This window comes from Pempheris klunzingeri, chromosome 8 (assembly GCF_042242105.1).
Source record: "Pempheris klunzingeri isolate RE-2024b chromosome 8, fPemKlu1.hap1, whole genome shotgun sequence".
Lineage (NCBI taxonomy): Eukaryota > Metazoa > Chordata > Actinopteri > Acropomatiformes > Pempheridae > Pempheris > Pempheris klunzingeri.
Window position 1 is genome coordinate 15,773,975 of NC_092019.1, and position 21,505 is coordinate 15,795,479.

The window sequence follows — 21,505 nt, forward strand, 5'->3', positions numbered from 1 at the left end:
AAATTTAAAGAGGGTGTTGGCAAAGAGCTGCACCAGAAACTACTGCAGAGAGCCAAGACAAAGAAGAACTGGGTGTGTAGTGGATCTGTAAATGTCTTGTCTTTGGTTACAGATGTCCTCTTTACTCACAGATATTTATTTATCCCCCAGCTGGAAGAATACTCTGCAGTACTTGAACCTGATCCACACGTAAGACAGGTTCACACACATTTTTCATAAGTTGTGTGTTTGTGGTGTGTTAAGCGGAAGTTGCTCTTCTTTTAACATAAAGTCATGTATATATGTAATTGTTTTTATTTGCCTCTTGCGTGTCTTAGGGAGAGGCTGGCTCCTCAGAAAGCTGGTAAAACAGCACTAGATATGGACCAGTTCAGAATGCTGTTCTGCACCTGCAAAGTACCTGGAGTAAAGAAGGATACCATTCACAACTACTTCAAAACAGGTAGAACGAGCTCAGCTCTTATCTCTAACCTTCAGACACATCAGTGTCGTCCAGTTTCTCAGCCTACATATGGACAAATGGTCCAAAGAGGGCGCTACACTTCAGGACACCATAGCCCCTCCCAACAGGTATGTGAGGGACATAAGGACAGAGGAAGTATTTTGACCAAATCAAATGTTTCATGAGGGTGTTGCATCTGTAAATATATTGCTCCAACTGTTATGATTTCTGAGCAAGATGTTAAAACTTAAAAGTACCGATTTATACTTGTAGTATTTATATTCCACAGTTGGTTTGAAATTCCTTAAGCAGTCAGAAGTTTGAAATTGTGTGCATCATCCCTGTTTTGTCCAGCTATATTATTAAAATGAGGTGATGCTCACTTACTGAATATACAACTTTTTAATAGTTATATATGAGGCAGAAAGGTTAGTAATGCTGTGTATTTGTAAAAACAAAACAGGATTCTTAGTGATTGCAGCGTAAGTGCATGAATACAAATTTCAAATCTCCACAGCCTTTTGTATACAACATTTTCCTGGTTTAACTGTTCAGGCACTTCAGCTCTATTATTAACTCAGTGTGTAGAAAAAGATACGCTGCATCACGACAATCAATAAATTATAAAAGAATTTGGCATAATACATAACATACTGTAGACCACAACTTATTTTTGATGATGGTCCTTGTGTCAGAGACATACTTGATGCATTATGATACATTATGAATCCAGTGTATTGTTAGGGGGAAGAAAATGAAGGCTTGCTGGCATTAACTTAGCCCTTTGGAGACATACAAATCTAAAACAATCAACAATCAGTGTAGTGCACCCTGTGTCCTCTCCTGGGCCTCTCATTCCTTCCTGTAGCCCATTTGTTTGGTGACTAGCATGTGGTAGACTCCCTTCTTGGCCAGCAGCTGTTGGTGTGTACCCTGTTCGACCACCACTCCTCCCTGGAAGACGGCGATGCGGTCTGCGTTTTGGATGGTGGACAGACGGTGGGCCACGATGATACACGTCCTGCCTTTCCTGGCCTGGTCCAGTGCCTCCTGCACCACCTGGGAAGAGCATGACGACGAATGGAGAATTGATGCTTACGTGTCCACGCGGTGACCACTGAACACACTTTATGCATCCACTCCACTGTTATTAAAATCAAAATAGCACACATACCACATTAATACTGATTAAGTTACGACTATTTTTATTTATGTGTGCATGACTAAATTAAGTACTGCTGTTTGCTTTGCTCCATTTGATCACCCATAAACTGTATCTTCTCTCTCTCTCTCTCTCTCTCCTGAGAAAACCATGGCTCTAACTAGGTATTTTAATCTCAGGTATGATTTTATGGATATTAATATTAAATGTTGTGTAATCAGTGTTGCCATGATTGACATGGGAGAAGGTGAAGTAAATGATTAATGTTACACGTAATGTCAAGCAAAATAACTCATTTTGGTTATTTTTGCATTCCCATCTTGCTGACCAGACTAACCAGTGACAGCACCAGCTGTGGAAATGATTTAATTACAAGCACTCACCCTCTCACTCTCAGTGTCGAGTGCCGAGGTGGCCTCGTCCAGGAGCAACACTTTGGGGTTGCGGAGGATGGCTCGAGCTATGGCAATCCGCTGCTTCTGGCCACCTGACAGCTGCGTTCCCTTGTCACCTGCTGGAGTGTTATAACTCTGCTCATACAAACACAGAGAGAGAAGGACGGGGCACATAATATTGTTAGTTTGCCCAAATAATGACAGAGGCGTCCTGTAGTCCACACACCTCGCTGTGAACAGTTTTCATTGTAGATACTTTCTACTAAAGAAAACCGTAACACCAAATTCACACATTCATTTACACATACATTTACAGATCAGCAATTTCCCAGAAAGTTTCCTGGAAAGAACCATGTAATTGAAACAAATCATTATCAAAATAGAGAGACATGTTTAAGAAGGGTTCATTTAGTTGGAAGACCTGCCACATTTAATCCAAAATTAAGTTTTCATCCATTATTTATGAATTATGGAAACTTTACTCTCTATATATGTTGAATTGTAAACATTTTTCATGTTAAGCTGACTTGCTGTGCACTTACACAGTAAAACACTGTGTAAACATGTTAGAATAGAGTATAGAATATACTACGTTACTGAAACACCAGGACATCGCAGCACAGTTACCTGCGGCAGTTCCTCTATGAAGCTGTGAATGTTGGCAGCTTTAGCAGCTGCCTGTATCTCGTCAATGGTTGCGATGCGGTTGTTGTCTCCGTAGGCGATGTTTTCGGCCAAGGTGCAGTCGAACAGCACGGGCTCCTGGGATACGATGCCTATCTGGGATCTCAACCAGTGGATGTTCAGCTCTTTAGCATTTATACTGTCCAGCATCTGAAGGGGAAATGGTAGAAAAAACTATAGGTGTTGCTCAGTGTCTACATGTAATAATTGCTTGATTTGGTTCTTTTTTTGGTCCCCCAAGGGAAATATTTAGCTCTTAAGCTACTCAATACTCAACAGTGTCCACTATCTAGTCAAGAACTTTTTCTATGTGCCATTATGCTGAGCAGTGAGTGTGGAGGGGATTTTTAAGGACTTTTTATGGATCATAAACACTGATGAGACTAATCAGTCACCAAAACAGTGAGCTGAAGGTCTGTATAAAGCTCCACAAAGCCAAGTCTGATGATAATTATCTGTGAGTTTGTCATTACTAATGATTTTTTTCACAAACAAGTTGTCTTGTGATCCATTAATGTAAAAATATGGATCATAGTTGCTTTGAATAGTCAACAAGTTCCCAAATCACAGTTGGTGGGGATTCAGAAATTGTTCCACCAGAAGAGACAGCGTTTACAATAGAGATAACATGGGAACCAGAGACAGCAATAAATATTGTTCTTTTCTCCCCCACAAGGCTGTCAGCAACAAAAGTAATTCCATCAAGGTAGATGAAATGATAAGTGCAGATAAAAAAAGATTAAAACACACACGCTACACAGACCTCATAGGTCATGGTCTCATCAGCACAATACTATAAAGTAGCAATAAACACACTGTCTAGCTAACCATTAGTTAACTGACTGTAGGTGAAGAGGCACAAGTGTGAGACTGCCAGAAAAACATGTGTGTGCTTTTGTCTTCTCACCACTCTCCCCTCTCTGGGGTCATAAAACCTCTCCAGCAGCTGGATGGTGGTGCTCTTTCCACAGCCGCTGCTCCCCACCAAGGCCAGAGTCTCTCCCTTTTTCACCTTCAGATTCAGCCCTTGGAGGATGGGCACATCCGGACGTGAAGGGTAGTTAAACTTAACATTCTCGAAGCGAACATTACCATCAAATTTGTCCTGGAGTTTGAAGAGTTGAAACAGAAGGGTTAGTTATGTGTGTAAAGAGGTGTAGTATAAGTATTGTGTTTGGTGTGTGGGGCTTCGTGTTATGTACCGGTGACTCTCCTTCCTGTGAAAGATTATCAATGTCAGGTACTCTGTTTATCAACATGATGAGGTGGGAAGCTGACAGTTTGGCCCTGGCGTAGTTTGGAGCAAAGGCGTTGGCCTCACCGACAGCCATGGCACCGTACAGAACAGCCGAAATCACACTGGGAGAAGAAGTCAAGACAGAAGTTTATTATTTATTTAGTTTATCGTTCACATAAACTAACGATGTTTATTCCAGCTCAAAGGTTGAAGGTGCACAAGACATCATAATGTCCATGGATGTGTCAGATCTGACTCACGCAGTAATGCAAAATTTCCACACGCCACCTTATTCTCTTCTTTAACGGACAATTTGTGGTTTTCAGTGAAAATTCTCAACAATTCTGGCTGGACTGCCATGAACTTTGGTTAATATTCATGTACCCCTCAGAATTAATAGCAATAACGTCACTTTTCTTCTAGTGCCATCATCAGGTCAAAATTTCATTTATTTCACATAACTTAAAAACTAATGGCATTCCCTCAGCCTCAGCTGTACTTTGTGTCTAGTGCTAATTCGCAAATGTTAGCAAGTTGACATGCTAAACTAAGATGTTAAACATGGTAAACATTGCACCTGCTAATATTAGCTTTATCACTGAGAGCAAATTCCACACAGACAGACCGCACCACCATTCTGCCCTCTACTCTTTATATGCTACAAAAGTTTGATATTGAAATATTCACATGCCAATCAATTTTTTTCACAATTGCACGATTACACCAAATAGATCATTCTGGATGTCTTCACATCATCACATCAACCTCACACACTGGGGATCTTGGGAAAAATTTAAAATGAAAATCTGAAGGTGTACAATGCGTTTGTGGCCTATAAAATGTTCCATGGGGGTGCAGAGTTAATATTTCTGCGCTTTTATAGTTTTGCGTCCCTTCAGAGGCTCAAGGTGCAATGCACTTTGGACTTCCTTTTTATTTAACAGGTACAATAAAAACAAATGCAATGGCTTCTCTCAACATTGACACTCCAATTTATGTCAGGATCCTAAAACACGTGCGTGTGCCTGTTGGATCACCAAAGGTACAGATGTCTCATGTGACTTTGTGCTCTGGGTTTGCACCAGCCCACCCCTTCACAGTGGCCCTTCACATACTTCAGGCCAGGGTAATGATTAAAAGCCATAAACAGCCACTCCTCCCAGCAGATGTCAGATGTTACCCGCAAGTGCACACAAACTGCTGGATATCTTCTCTGTCATTAACTAAAACGCCTGGCTGTTCATCTCCTGACTAAACAACGTCATGCTGTCTGTCTACTCACAGGAATACCCCCTCAACGTCCATCCTTCCTTTCTTAATGAGGAAAGCTCCAAAGCTGAAACAGGCTGCATATGCAAAGTAGATCATGGCCTGGGAGAAGGAGAAGGTAATACCATACACATGGGCCTTTTTCTGGGCGCTCCTGTACAGAGAGTGAGGAAAAAGTGGCATCAGAAAGATAACTCATCCAAATAGTTCAATTTGATTAAAATACATATATAATTTTTGTTCATATATCCCAAGAAGATGGTGGATCAGTGGTTTAAATAATGTAATTTCTCATACTGGTATGGCACTTTGAGGTTTTCCTGATACAAAGCTTCAAACTTGGGTTCTCTGTTGAGAGAGACAACTGTACGGATATTCTCAATGGCCTCTGTGGCAATCTGTGGAGACAAACCATACAAGCATTTTATCTACAACATGTCACACAGTGAGTGTTTTAACAAATGCAGCTAGTCCGTATAGAGGCGTGATAATGGTATTTGCATGACTGACTCCGGCTCACCCCACACTGAATCCCTACCTTTCCAGCCTTCTCCAACTCTTTCTTGTCTTCAGCAGCGTGCCCAGTAAGCATTTTCATCTCCACGGCTCCAGCCACCGCCATGATGGGCACCACCACCAGGATGACCAGGGTCAGCTCCCAGCCGTACACAAAGGAGATGATCACACCGGTGCCCAGGTTAGCAATGTTCTGGGCCAGCGTGGCCATACGTACTCCTGTGGCCTAAGGAGAGGTGGAACATCGGAACAAGACAGACGACAAGATCGCTGATTTAATTAGATGATTCGTTGCAGTAGTCTTTGTCGAATAGCTTTGTTTGTTGAGTGTGTCACCAGTGCTGAGACTTACCCCTTGTACTTGGGCAGCATCTGTGGCCAGTCTTGTCGTGAGCGCTCCAACACTGTTTTTGGGGTTGTCAAACCAGCCAGGGTCCTACAAGAAAACAAGGATAAACATTTTCCATTGGCTATGAAGAGAGAGGCAGGGCTCCATGGGTGATTATATATATATTAATTCAAAACCATATTGTCTGCTTTGCTAGCTCCGCCCCGATTTCTGACCTTAAACATAATCTGGGTTATTACTAATTTAGAATTGGTTACGATATTGAATGCTGTGTAGGTGTCTCGTGTCAGTTTGTAGCACTCACCTGTCTCATCATGGACTTAAAGGCCTCGAGTCTCAGTTTCAGAGTCAGAAGCTCTCCAGATTTGCCGAAACAGAAACCCTGTGATAGTTTTACAGACAAAAGAGATGAGCACACCTGGTCACTGACACGAACCTCTGTGATAAACTGTCTTGTCACCTGCTTGTGCTTATCCTGAAACACTATCATCTGGGTAAGGTGTGTGAGTGTGTGCTAACATCCATTTCTGTACAGACTCAAATGTAGTGAAGACTCTGAAGGAAGTATTCTGTGTCTGAGTATCTGAGCATGTCAATTATTGTACAGATTGTGAAGCTTTTTAAGGCAAATTTTTTGATCTGTGACATAGGGATATATAAATAACATTGATTTGACTTGACTTTGTATGAGCTTTTTTGTTCTTGTTCGGCTGTGTGTCTCTATTAGTGCTTGAGTTTATTGAGAGAAACAAAAACAGAATCACTCTCCTTACATGTGTTCATTAGTTTGGCCAATTAAAACACTTCTAATAAAACACAAAGTTGACACAAAGCCATGACATCAGACAATGCTTCAAATATGGGTGCTTCACATACATCTTCAGACTTCCAGCACAGAATAGTTACACAATCGCCACAGTTTCAAGGTGGACACCAAGTGTCACCAATTCAGTATCCAACCAAACGTGAAATAAGACCACAGTGACCCTGTTCTGTTCCTGAGTTATGGTGTTGAATAACTGCTAATAACTGTTGACCTCTGACCTTTTGGATATAAAATGTCATCAATTCATCATTTTATCCTATCAGACGTTTGAGTGAAATTTGTCATAATTAGTTTATGAATTCTTGGGTTACGTCCAAAAAACGTGTTTGTGAGGTCACAGTATCTTTAACCACTATGAACTAATCAGAATAGGAATCAGAATCAGAATTACTTTAATAATCCCCAGGGGGAAATTGCTTTTTGTTACACACAGCTCCAAAAGAATACACTTCAAACACAAAGTAAAATATAAATATATAAAAGTATGAATAAAAAAAAAGATGTATTAAAAATACATCCTTGAGTCCAAGAGGATGTTTGTTCCAAATTTAAAGAAAATCCTGAGAAATTAGTAATTAGTGATTATCATTATACACATTAAAAACTCCTTTGAGGACAATGAACACATCTGAGAAATGAATGTAAGTTAACATGCATGTTTGTATGTGTACACATGTACCTGTAGAAACATGGTGACAAATGATACACCTCCAATAGCAGCAAACATCAGGGAAAAGAACGTGGATCTTTCCCTGATATAGTCTTGATCTTGCACAGTAAACACCTGAGAGGAGAAAAAAAAACACTTTATTTGTGCAATTTTCTTCAACATCTAACAAATGCTGAAAGTAACATTGCAAATAACTTTTGTGGTGCACAGATACTAAGAGTAACGTTACAGTGATGATCTTGGAGAAGATGACAGCAAACAGTGGCTGCAACGCTCCGTTGATGACAGCACAGATGGTCCCCACCAGTATGTACGGCCACTCAGGAAGGTTGAGACGCATTATTTTAAGAAACGACACAGGGGGAACGTTTTCATCCTGCAGAAAGAGAGAAAGAGCTGAGCCACATCCCCTTTCTTTCTGCCTGCTTCTCTCCCATATTTCTCTGGGAGGAGATTAAGAAAGTGAACTGAATTTAGTCTGTAACTGATGGAATGCTTGCAAGATGGAGGGAAAGTGGTTTGGAAGCAGAGAAGAATTATAAGATCTGCTGAGAAGGGGGAACAGCACGATGTCTTTTTGATCTGTACCCACAGTGGACACTATCGGAGTTAAAAGACTGTACTATGAAGACGAGAGAGCAAGTATTGCAACTCCAGTAGCACTTCTGGAGTTATTATAGATAGTAACTGGAGTTACTATAGATAGTAAAATATATTTTGGATCAAATATTTCTTATTTAAGATAGGGATCATTTGGTAATTGCGTTTATTCTACCTGCCAGAGAAATGGGGAGATTGGACCACCTATCTTGTTCAAAATGAGACACCCTGGGCTACAGGGTTTAGTCAAAAAAGTTCATTCACATAAGTTCAGTTTATAAACAGAGACCCTGACATACTTAACTTGATTAACAGGATTTTTGACATAACGTAATCAATCGTCAGCATATAACAACACCTTATGCTCCATCTCCCCTCTGTAAATCTAATCGTAACCATTCATGACGCACGACACAAATGCTGACATCACGCAACCTCTATGGACATGTAGAACTTTGTACATATGTTTTTACATATACTGTGCATATTGTTATATTCCTTTTATTATATTTTTATATTTTCATTGTACCTGACCCCGGCTATTCTATTCTATTCTATTCAATTCTATTCTATTCAGTAGCTCAGGATTTGATAGCAAACACTAACTAGAAAAGTGCACTCAGTTGCCTGCAGAGCTCTGCCAAGTGATCTGTGCGGTGGTTATTCATAACCTTACCTAAACCTAAGCCCGACTATGGAGGGCACCACTCCAGGAAACATCAAAGGGAAGATCCGGGGAAGAGACTTCAAAACTACAGCTGTTAACACCAGCTCACTTACAGTCAAGATGACGGCAAAGACAACAGAAACTTTAACTTTAATATGGGACCAACTTTTCCATGGATGTCAGCTTCTGAGCCATGACAAAGGCCAAACTGTGGCCTGCAAGAGTTAGCTTGAACAGAAGCTGAGCACTGAACACTGAATACATTTTTCACCAAAACCAAACCTGTTTATGGCCGTGAAAAGACAAAGCCTTCTCAGCATCTAATGATACAAGGACTTCTTGTAACTGTGAAGTTGGACTGTGATCGTATATAATAGTGTATAGCCCTTGAGGATTGGAAAAATAACAAGCTAGTTTTTACAGAATCTGGTTGATCTGTTGAGGTAACATTCCCCAATTTTTTTTACCTCTGAGGCGTCTTATGCAAGTGTTGATCCAGCCACTCAAACCCCACAGATGTTGCACAACAGCTCACCTCTTCTGGCTTCTCCTGGGAAAATTTTTCTTTCTCTCCCTCTGAGGCAGCTAAGGAGGAGCTTCTTGTGGACTTCCTTTTGAACAGAGAGGACTGAGAGAAGGTCTTGACTAACGGGCTTGTCTCATCTGCAGACAGCTCATGCTCGACCTCCTCCCCATCATCGACGTTCTGAAAGGTCTGCAATAAGGAAAGACGGGATTTTTAAAAAAATATGTGCAAAAAGACACAATAAATATCAAAGATAGACCATTCTGAAATCACAAAGCTCCGCGTGAATTTGAGTCCAAACAAACGGTGTGTCAGTGTGTTCATGTGAGTGTATGTTACCTGCATGGTGACCAGTGTATGGTAGACACCCTGTTTTTCCATCAGTTGGCTGTGAGTCCCCAGCTCTACAACTTCACCTTTCTGGACGCCAGCGATGACGTCTGCATTTCTGATAGTTGAGAGGCGGTGAGCCACGACTATTGTGGTTCGACCCTGTCTGACCTGCACACAAAGAGAGTTTTTATGTCTACACTTACATTTACAAGAAGACATTAAAATGTAAATTCATGCACATACAACATGTAAATAAATGTGCAAAATTAACAATTTGGTATGCTAGCATTTGCTAATTAGTCCAAAGTGCACTGAGGCTGACAGGAATGCCTTTAGTTCTGCAAATATTTGGTCAAAAACCAGTTTTGGTATAGAACAACTTAGTCAAATTTTGCTGGTGGCGTTAGTGGAAGACTCACAAACGTTCTTACATCCTCTTGGTTGATTGGTTTTGTCCAATCACACACAAATAAGTGTTTGTCCCACCTTTTCTGTAATCTGAAATGTTTTCTCAAATCCCTGGCAATCCATCCAATAGTTGTTGAGATATTTCAGTCTGCACTAAAGTGGTGGACCAACCAACAGAGAGACCAAAATTGTCTCTCTGTGTGTTTGTACCTTGTCAAGTGCAGCCTGCACAATGGTCTCACTCTCTGCATCAAGAGCAGATGTGGCTTCGTCCAACAGAAGGATTTTAGGGTCCCGGACTAGAGCTCGAGCAATCGCAATCCTCTGCTTCTGTCCACCACTCATCTGAGTCCCTCGGTCTCCGACCAGCGTACCAAACTTCTGCTCAATGATAAGAGTCTCAATATTAGCAAGTGGTGGACAGAGTTATTGATAAGAGGACAGAGAATCATAAATACAGTCATACATCAGGAAGGTTCATAATGAAGTCATAAGCATTAGCCTCCTTGGTAGCTTGTTCGATCTCCTGCTGCGTCACGTTCGGTCGGCCGAATCTGATGTTCTCAGCGATGGTGGTGGCAAAGAGGATGGGCTCCTGACTCACTACTCCGATCATCTCTCTCAGGTAACGGATGTTAAGAGAACGGATGTCGTGACCGTCAATAAGCACCTAAAAAGTGGGAACCAAAAGGAAAAGAGTTTTGAATTTAAATCTAAACAGCATCACCTCAATTGTTGCTAAAAGAACAGTTTTTTTTCCATTTTCGGAAATGCCCTTATTTACTTTCTTGCTGAAAGTCAGAAGAGAAGAATGATACCACTCTCATGTCTATGTCTCCAAAGCTAACAAAGTCAATGCTAAAGCTCTCTAAGCAACATGGAACTATTCCTTTAACCTTTAACAGCATATATGTCTCTTTCACAAAGATAAGATTTATCAAAGCATACCACTGGCTGGTATGACAAAAAAATTTATTTCAAGAAAGTTTTGAGACTTGATGAGAAGTTGATTTTAATGTTGCTGTAAAATTGATGGAAACCAAATGCTTCCTGGAAGGCAGGAAAAAAGCCTTTTGTGTCTCCGTAGTGAGCTGCATGAAATCAGTTGTCGGTTGGGGTTGAAAACTACAAGTTTGAACATGCAATAAATGTGGAGTTAGAGAGAAGTGAGACCTCTATAGCCCACTTCTCCTCTTTGCTCGAGGCTGGTAACACACCTGAATCTCCGGCTGATGGTGCGGTAATCTAGCTTTGAGTGATATAGTGCCAGGGTTTGACAAGGAAGAAGAATGCTTTGGAAAACTAAGATTAGTCACCAGTTCAGCATCCAACCAAATGTGAAATATGATCACAATCTCCCCCTCTGGTCCTGGGTTATGGCGTTGGATAATGGCAAATAAAAGTGTTTTGCAGAACATTATGAAGTCAAAGTGAAGGTGACCGTTTGACCTCTGACCTCTGAAATGTAACTAGTTCATCCTTGTGCCCAAGTGGAAAAGAAATTATTTTATTTATTTATTTATTCTATATATTTTAAGAAATTAAAATAGATTTTAAGAGGCTTGAGATTGACAAGAATGGGACAGACGGACGGACGGAAAGAAAGACCACTCAAAAACATAACAAAGAGGATATGTCTGCTTCTGCTGCATCGATTTTGTTCTGTTTTTTCAAACTTTGAGTCTTTCAGAGTGCAGTGCTAAATCTGCGGTGCGCTCTTTTAATTCCTTAGGTGACAAAACCTGTACCTCAGCTGTAGCAGAGTGGATGTGATGACAGATGCTGAGTGAGAGTCCTTTGAATTAAGTAGTTTGGAAATATCACTTACTTGTCCTTCCTGAGGGTCGTAGAACCTCTGCAGCAGCTGGATCGTGGTGCTTTTACCACAGCCGCTGCTACCCACCAAGGCAATGGTCTGTCCATTTGTCACGCTCAGGCACAAGTTATTCATTATCTATAAATGAAAACAATGTCAGTTATGAAATCCAATTTGAAGAGATGAAATAGATTGTGTTCTCTTTTAGAGCTCAATAAACAGCTTCTATGGGGAACGTACTTTGATGTCCGGCCTCGACGGGTAGCTGAAGTGGATGTTCTTGAACTCTATGTCTCCCCTGATCGAATCAGGCTTGAAACCGGCATCTGAATAGCTGTCGATGTTTGGTTTCTGTTGAGACAAGAGTTTTTAGTTCTAAAACTCAGCTTCATTCTAGTTTGTAGTTCGGTCACAGTTGGATAAAAAACCTGATTCTAATCATAACCTCAAACAGACAATGGGAGGAAGGCCGTTAACCCTCCAGTTACAGTGAGCGTACTTAACAAGGCTAATGTTTATTTCCACAGCTCTTTGTGTTTTCACTGCTGCTCCCCGTGCAGTTAAACACACACATCTCTATTCTCTCTCTTGCTTTGCTGCTGTCGAAGGTTAAGCTCTGTGTTGACAGAGGATTTGAGGCTGTTTTATGTCCCTCTTGGAGGCCTCACACTTCAAACTGGACATTAAAATAAACTTGATCTATAAAGCACCTTTCAAGGTCAGACGTTACAATAAAACACATATGAACAACATAGAATAGAGACACAATGAAAAATATTAAATAAAACAGAGATAAAAAATAAATAAAAGTAACTAAAACCAAGCTGGCTACAGATCTTGTCCGATGAGAGAGAGTTACAACATTCAGAGGCCATGACTTCGACTCATTCAGGTGGAAGCATGGAATAACTAAAAAGCCTTCAGAGGAGATTCCATACTTTTTCAGTTTTGCTTGAGGCTATGTGCATGCTAATTTGTGTTCATGTGCAAATAGTTGCACTACAGAACCAGCAGTTTGTTGAATGCAGGATCCTGTAGCTGTACTACAAACTAATTTAAATATGTTGTCAAAGTCTAACAGGCGAGTTGTAAAGTAATCCAGCCTTCACCAGAGCAGCAAGAGACAAAACTTAGCCTGACATCAAGTGCCTCAGTTAAACATACTGGTTATGTTGCATGTTTCTGGAGACATATAAACCATTTTACATTCGAATTTTGTGAGTTGCATGACAAGGAAGCCTGTGTACTGTGCATGTGATACCTGATACCTCTTTTAGCCTCACAGTAAGTTCAGGAAGTGGAGAGTTACAATTGTGCAGTATCAACTAAATGACCTGCAATCTTCATGCGAACAGCAGGCGCTCCAATTAGAGCAAAACCCAATGTCTCATTACTGACTCCAAGTTGTCGGCTGTATCAAAGTGGCCTCCCAGAGAGCAAGGAGTACAGAGGTGCATGTTCAGTAATACAACCTGACAAACTGTCCGGCAGCAAAGAGATTAAAAAATATCTTTTGACATGTGTGCTTAGGGGAGAAAATGTTGCATTCCTTACATGATCAATAATGCTGTACACTTTATGTGCAGCTCCCCGAGCGCTGGAGAAGGTCTGGATGTTGGGGGAGGTCTGTCCCATAGCGAACGTTCCAATAAGCACGACGAAGAACACCTTAAGACACACACATATCACTGTTAGTTGCACCAACCAGCCAAACCAACGTAGAGAAATTCCATGTCTAATAATGTGTCCACTCACGGTGAGTACATTTCCAATGGTGTACTCCTTACTCAGAACCAGTGTGCTGCCGTACCAGAAGGCCAGAGCATACGTCAGGTAGATCATCAGGAAGGTGAAGCCCATGGCAATGTTAGCAGAGATCGCCTTCTTTATTCCCATGTTCTTAGCATCCACCAGGTTCTTTTTATATCTTTGGTACCATGCAAACACAGGAGTGAGTCAGTGCTAGTTCAATGGAAAACAAGTTTAGGGTTTAGGGAGTTTAGTTAACGCTGCAGCTGTCAGGTAGGTGCCAAAAGTACCTTAAAACTGCTGATACAATATTGTACCCTACCCACAGTGCTGATCATATATTATTATTTTCATATTTTGTTAAATACCTTGTTTATGCACTAATTCTGCTACTGATACTTTATCTCTGCACCTTTTATGTCTCTTCTGTTGCTGTAACAAGTAAATTTCCCCAGTGTGGGATAAATAATGTCTCTCTTATCTTATCTTATTTATTTCTTGTGCCCCCACTTTTACCATGTGTCGTTTTACATGGATTTTCCAGCTTTCAGACACACACTGTATTCCATTTCTTATGAAATGTGCTATAGATTATTATTATCATAACCACATGTCTGTGAATGATTACAACTCAAAACGCTTAACAGTTTAAGAATATCTTCTATGCTATTAAGGGAATATGTGTCACTATATGCAGTCTGTTACACAGTATGTTACACATACTGCATGTAGTATACTGTACACACCTCTGAATCTCTCTGTCCTGACCACTGAAGGCAAACACAGTCCTGACTGCAGAGAGCACCTCTTCCGCCACAGCTCCAGCTTTGGCATACGCAGTCTGCTCTTTACTGGTGAAAGATGTCAGCACCTATTCAGACCAGGAGAGGGATGCAAATGTTATTAAGAATACCTGCAGAGGGCCGTGAGGAAAGGCAAGTGACCTTTAAAAGAGCTACACAAAGACCACAGAGAGGCGCTTACCTTGCCGAAAAGTCCAGCTGCAATGCCCAGCGCGGGGCTCACAGCCAGGATGACCAGAGTGAGTTTCCACCCTTGGGTGAAGCCGATGATGAAGGAAGAGATGAAGGTGGTGAAGGCCTGGATCAGCATTCCCGTTTTGTCACCAATACCCTCTTGGATCTTATAGACGTCACTGCAAATATAAACAACGTGCCGATGATCCAATGATCTTCAGAGTACTGAAACATTTTATTTTCTACAAATGGAACAAAAAGAATTTTGCAAACGATTCCTCCTGACTTTAATGTTCACACTTCAGGTGAAGGATTATAAAAACATTCTGCAAACAAAGTTGTGTTTCTTTTCTATGTGAGAAATGCAAACTAGAGATGAAAAAACAAATTCTTGTTGTCAGTAACAATAATCAGTAATTCGAGACAATGGCATTATGGGTGCATACATTTTTACCAGGGGATTTTTTTCCTATACCTTCGTATTACGATTCGATACAAATGAGAAAAATGAAATAAGAGTGTGTGATTTCTCTGTGACCCACTCTGTGAGACGTGTGTTGAGCTCTCCTGTTTCGTTGACATCAAACCAGCCGATTTCCTGCTGCATGATGCTGTGGAAGAACAGCTTGCGGATGCGTTTCACCTGCCGCCCGGCTGCCAGCGTCCAGAAGGCCACCTGCAGGTAGGCTGCCACCAGCACAAGGGCCCCGATGATGGAGTAGTAGATGGCGTAGCTGGAAGAAGAGAAGTACTATGACATGTATAACTTTAACATTTGACTTGAACTAACAACTGCAACTCTCTAAAGTGTCTATTAAAATGGAAGTTGGTGGCAACAGATGATTCAAGTGACAAGAAATTAATAATTCAATCAGTTTTAGGTCCATAGAAACAAGTGCATCTTGAATTTTGAGTGATTTAAAATTCTCTGAGTTTGTTGCACTTGTGAAACACAAAGACACAAAAAGCACAACCATCAACACTGAATTCAACATCTTGGAGATATTTTCACCCGACAACAACAGCTTGCTCTGTTTATGCTGATCATATGAAATTACTTACACTGCCATGTCCTTTTCTAAGGTGCTGTTTCCTAGGACAACGGTGAAATCTGAAGAACAAACACCATCGTTAACAGGTGTTACATATACACTGTTTCTTAATTATTCATTCAAAGTTATCATATGGGTCAATGGCTGTAACTTGAAGCTCACTGGGGTTGGTCATGTTGGGGTGCTGCATGGAGTCGTGAACAAAGCTGTCTGTCATGTCCCCAAACACAACACACATGAGAGGCAGCGCTACCCCGTTGGCCATGGACATCACTGTCGCAATAAGGATCATCACAATGTCCAAGCTGTCTGCAAACCTGAACTACACAGATAAAAGACAGAGTGTAGAAAGACCAAAGGGACAGCAGCAGAAACCAGTGCAACCAGAACAGGGAAAAAACTTTCAACTCTGAAGAGCGATTATATTCTCACAGCGGGGGACTGGTGGAGTCCACCCAAACAACAGGAGGATGTGCTGTGCTCCCATCCTACCCCCCTGCTTCCCCTCTTACCTCACACTCTCACACACCTTCAAACACACACACACACACACACACACACACACACAGAGCAAAGATCATATCACTTCCACTCTTACGACGGGACAATTTACATCAGTATTTATCCAGTAACCTCGGCTCTAATCTCTGTAACACTTAAACAAAAATCAATATCAATATCAAATCCATACTGCTTTCCCTCTTTTCTTCACACACACAACATAACAGTTCCAGTGACTTGCTGAGGGAACTACGAGTCTTGTTTTCATGTCGATTCTGACTCTCCTTCTTGTATAAACTCTTATGTTGGTTTTCCCTGCGATATGCAGTGTTGTGGCAATTAATTTCCCTCCAAGAGAACAAGATATAACTAACTAACTTAACCGTATTTCATGACTATTAACTATACAATACACAATATTAGACTGTAGAGAGTAGAGAAACACTTGGCTCTGATAGAAAGAGATCACAGCGAGATGACTGAGCTTACCAGAGCGATGGGGCCAACCGTGGGCAGCTTTGGCTCTTTTTCCTTCTTCTTTTTTTTAGTTTTTTTGTCATTGCTGTTTTGCTCACTAGTGGAGTCATAATAAAAAAATATAGATGTCAAAAATACTGTCTGATTACATGTGTTTTTTTTTCTGCCAATCTAAGGTTTGAATTGTTTTAAAATCATCACTCTTGACACACACTGATCTCTGTTTCTCTGAATTTAAAGTGTGTTTACCTTATGTCTCCGTTTTGTGCTGGTCTGCCTGTGTCCAGCACTTCCATCTCGCCCTTCTCATCCATGTCTGGGTCTTGTCAGAGGAAGAAGATGTTCACATGTTTACATTTCACAGCTCAGTCTAAACAATTTCTGCTGTACTTTCTGAAATGAATCCAAAAGCAGCATCCAAACATTCCCAGCTTATTACTGGCTCAGTGAGCCACAGTCACAGCGCACGCCACAACCGGGAGACGGCGCAGAAAAGCAGAATAAAACAGAAACAGACTGGGCTACTGACAGCTACTGACCCGCTCGTTGTCCGGACCCCTCTCTGTCTATTTTTGGTAGTTGTGGTGATCACAAGCGCTCCTGAACCAAAGGTTGCTCCGTCCCTCCTCTTCCTCCTCACCCTCCGCCTCCCCCCGGTCCTCACGTGTCAGGCCGCTGCACTCTCTCTCAGGGAAATGAGACTGCTGACTTCCTCCCACTTCCGTCCTTAATGGGAATAAACTGCAGCTTTTGACTTCTCTGTGACTCTGCTGTGGTTTTGTTTCTGTCTCTGGGTTATCAGCTGGAGAGTCTCCCGATCATGTGGGCGCATGAAATAATCGATATGAGTCTGTAAACAGCAGGCAGGGGTGTGGCTGTGGCTGACCGGGGACAGGTGTCTGTGTCCCTGTTCCTCTGCTCCATGTTTCATTTTAACAGAGGAGCTCCACTTGTCAGGCAGCATGTTAGACATGTCCACCAGTATCTCTAGAGATCAATAGTTAACACCGTAGTGATCTGAGGGGGTAAAAAAAAGAAGAAATGCATAGTGTGTTTGTGTTTTTGTGGTTGTGATCACTGACAGCGAAAAGTCACTGCATCCGGCCAAGAAATAGTCCCACACATAACTCCCCATTAAAATGCAACGTTTAATTTTTACAACTTGGTCTGTGTCCTGAGTAATCAAACAAGATAGAACATTTTAATTAGTGAATTTTACAGCTGCCGGTAGGTGGATTTTGTTGCTAACCGTTCCTGGTGTGCAGTACTAATGCTAAGCTAAGCTAAGCTAAGCTAAGCTAAACTAAGCTAAGCTAAGCTAAGCTAAGCTAAACTAAACTAAACTAAGCTAAGCTAAGATATCCGGCTGCTGGTTTAGGCTGAAAACTGCCTTTTTCGAGTTATAAGGCATATTATATTTTTCACTGAAAAAATGTGACTGATTGTGAACAGGCAGCTAATGTGGTGTTTATCTTGCTAGTCAGAACTGGTAGCATTGCGTAGGCTATAATATTGAAATTCCAATAAACAGTAGCTAACCAATCCATATGCAAGATAAAAGTTCACTAAACAAACAAAACAACACAACTGTGCATAGGGAACAATTTCAAAAAAAAGTGCTCACAGTTGTGTATACTTGGGACTAATTGCCATTGGGCCCCAATAATTGATTTATACCTTAGGATATAAACACATGGGTCTTTAATTAAATCATTGATTTGAATTGGTAATTTGAGTCAAACTTTTAAAACTTTGCACATATTTGACTACATTTCCATATGGCTCACAAACTTTTCTTTCCTGTTGATAGAGTAAACATTTTTCTGGTGTAATCATCCACAGGTTTGACCTGTTTCTACATTTCTACAGGTGCTTCATTGCCTGAAGCAAACTAAACAATAGGATGTGGAAATCAGGAAGATTAGCGAGTTATGCATAGACGTGTGAGGTCTGTGCTGTAGAAGTGATGAATGATGTAAAATGAAAAGGGTGGATGTCTATGAGTTGTTAGTAGTTCACCAAATTTCCCCTCTAAACTTATCATATGGCTCCATTTACATACATGAAATGTTTGTGGCTCAGTCCAATGTTTGACTTAAAAAAGTACAGATTAGAGAAAATACAAAATATGTCTTTTTTTTTTTACTAGAGTAGGATATTTATTACTATTTCTATTTGTCATGGAATATTTTTTACATGAATATATTGATATATTACTTAAGTAAAGTATCTAAATATTTCTTCCAACACTGACCAAGGCAGTCAAGTACGTGCATGGGAGAGAAATCTCATTTAGCCTCATAATTAGTTTGTTTGTTGTTTTGATGCTTTCTTTGCATTTTCTTTGATTCATATGAAATGTATTTATTTCTCTCCATCTATTGCTTTTAAAAACCTTAATACTTTATCTATTCCTTCCTCAATACCCACTATCTTTTTAAATATATTTATCTTTCCTCAATGTTGCCAAATACAATGATTGTCTATATTTAATTGGAGGAGATTTAATTGAATCTAATTGTTTCCTCTAAGCATTAACAGAGTGAATCTAAAGGACCAGATAATCTGACGTAGAACGATCATATACAGGATGAATAATAGAGGTCCAAGAATCAAACCCTGGGGGACTCCACATTTCATGACAATCACATTTATGGTCACCACTGGCAAAAACATAGGTTCTGCCTCTGAGATAGGATTGGATATGAGGACTGTCCCACATTATGGCCCACAGTATCAAGGGCTGCACCAAGGTCAAACAGCATCATAATGTTGTTTTAGGGTCATAAAACAAATAGTTAGTTTCCATGTGAAGCTTATAACTTGTGTCCATGTTCCTTGATTTAGTTAAACATGGCTTTATCATCTATCCATTTGTGTTGTCATTTAATTGTGCTTATTTTGATTTTCATGCTCACTTGCAATGGTGTTTTCCTACTTTCAGAACAACAAAATACTGTGAAGGAACCAAGAATTTTGTACTTATTCTGTCTGAAAGGACAAATGGAAAGAAATGGATGAAAAAGAGGCCAATCGGTGAGGATCTGTTAATTAACGGTCAACATTAGTGCTCAGTCTTGAATACATGCCTGAATTGTAATGTTGTAATATAATATTGCCTCATTGTGGGTCAACAATCAGTTGACAGCAAAAGGCTTTGAAGTTGAATCATTGTATTACATCCATGATTTAATCTCCTATTGAACTTCAGTTGAACTCCTTTAGTGCAGGTGCTGATTAATGTTTGTAAATTCCCTCACATTTGTTCTTATACCATGGTAAAGCAAAGCAGAGGAGAATTACGTGTCATAAATCAGTACATAAAGAACATCATATCGACAACTGTGTCATGTGTTACAATTGAGTTTTGTTTAACCCTGTCCTTGTGGGAACTGTCTGTCCAGTGGTTAGACAGTGGTTTGACTCACGTGTCATGTAATGCAATATAAGAGCACTGCAATAAGTACCTCAGGAGCAAAACTACGAATAACACCATCTGATACAGTACTTACAAAAAATAAAAGGAAAATATGTAACATTTTAATTTTCAAAATATCTGTCTACTTCTTTCAAAACTGGATGAAATCAAACACAATACTAGAAACTATGGGCTCAAAAACATGAATGTGTTATAGACCCTGGGGCAAACAATCACCTTGCATTTTAGTCAAAGGCTGTTACAGTGTTAACCACAACTAATAATTATTTGACAAATAAAGTATAAGTATAATTACGAGTAATCATTAGGCCTACATTAGCTGAGGTGATGACTCATCTGTCTCTTACAACTCATTTCCTCATAACTGGTGGAAGGAGGCAAGGAGTCAGAATGAGGAAGCAAAGGTTCATAAATATAACATTAGGGGGAGCCCAGACAATGTGTGCACTTTCCTGTGAGGCCCCTGGATGGCGCTCTGCTCCTTCAACATGAATTAAAAGGTCGATAAAGGCATAGTCATCTAAATGTAAACCAAAACATCAGCAACACTGTCATCCTCCTATTATCCGAGAGCTCTTTATAAACACATGCCAGAAAGCAGCATAGATGTCAGTGCTGTGGAGATACTTGTGAAAGGTTTGTTTACATCAGTTGCCTGATTTTTTTTATTTCACAGATTAAAACAGCATATGAATTTTAATTCTATAACCCCTCAGAAGCATATGTAGAAACACTTGCAGTTCAAATAGCCAGATATATTATGTGATGTTTAAGAGGAAATTAAAAGATACAGAATATTTTCATTGATTTTGTTGGATGAATCCGCTTTTTAACGTTTGCAACTGATAGCAGGCTAAATCAAAACTGAAAACTCTTTGTTGTATGGATGATAAGCAGCCACTCGCACCTTTAAGTCCCTCCTCACACTGATCACAGGCTAAACATCATCATCTTTCTGGACCTTCTACCATCTATTTTAACTCCTTTTATTCACAGACTCACACAACCTGAAAAATATGTCATATGGACATGTAGACTTATGTTAAAGCCAAAAATACCCATACTATATATAAGTACACTAAAAGTATGACTAGACATGAAACAGAAAGTACATTGGGTATTTTTTTACAGTGTATTCAATTAACTGTATTACATTTAAATTTCTGTACATTATATTTTTCGTATAAACTTCTAATTGTTGCTGCAAAGTGTTTTTCCTATTACAGGAAATTCTGACAGGGAAGTAAAAAAAATAACAATAATACAGATAAGTTATAATAGACTTATAGACAAATAAAACAAACATCCAGGTCCTCAAAACTCCCAAATAAATAAAATACTAAGAACATGACCTGAGTGGCCTTAATATTAGCTGTTAGCCCTATTTATACAACATGAATAATTTGTAAT

The 21,505-nt window shown here is 40.2% G+C and overlaps 1 protein-coding gene across 2 annotated transcripts; it reads right to left on the minus strand.

The window, feature by feature from the left end:
• Positions 1-829: 829 nt before the first annotated feature.
• Positions 830-17,294, minus strand: abcb4 (ATP-binding cassette, sub-family B (MDR/TAP), member 4). Of its 2 annotated transcripts, XM_070836215.1 has the most exons (28): positions 17,196-17,294; positions 16,906-16,978; positions 16,669-16,753; positions 15,841-16,000; positions 15,689-15,737; positions 15,169-15,360; positions 14,634-14,805; positions 14,396-14,520; positions 13,656-13,827; positions 13,455-13,568; positions 12,141-12,251; positions 11,913-12,038; positions 10,551-10,754; positions 10,295-10,465; positions 9,683-9,844; positions 9,353-9,532; positions 7,780-7,926; positions 7,560-7,664; positions 6,359-6,436; positions 6,058-6,141; positions 5,728-5,931; positions 5,487-5,587; positions 5,203-5,343; positions 3,886-4,042; positions 3,591-3,788; positions 2,627-2,833; positions 1,988-2,134; positions 830-1,501 (listed from the first exon to the last, which is right to left on the minus strand). In XM_070836215.1, exons 2-28 carry the CDS (start codon positions 16,968-16,970, stop codon positions 1,295-1,297), a joined length of 3,864 nt encoding a protein of 1,287 aa, XP_070692316.1. In that variant the 5' UTR covers positions 16,971-16,978; positions 17,196-17,294; the 3' UTR covers positions 830-1,294. The 2 variants fall into 2 exon arrangements, with proteins under 2 accessions (XP_070692316.1, XP_070692317.1); XM_070836216.1 differs by lacking the exon at positions 17,196-17,294 and having other exon boundaries at positions 16,906-17,019.
• Between the last annotated feature and the right edge of the window lie 4,211 nt (positions 17,295-21,505).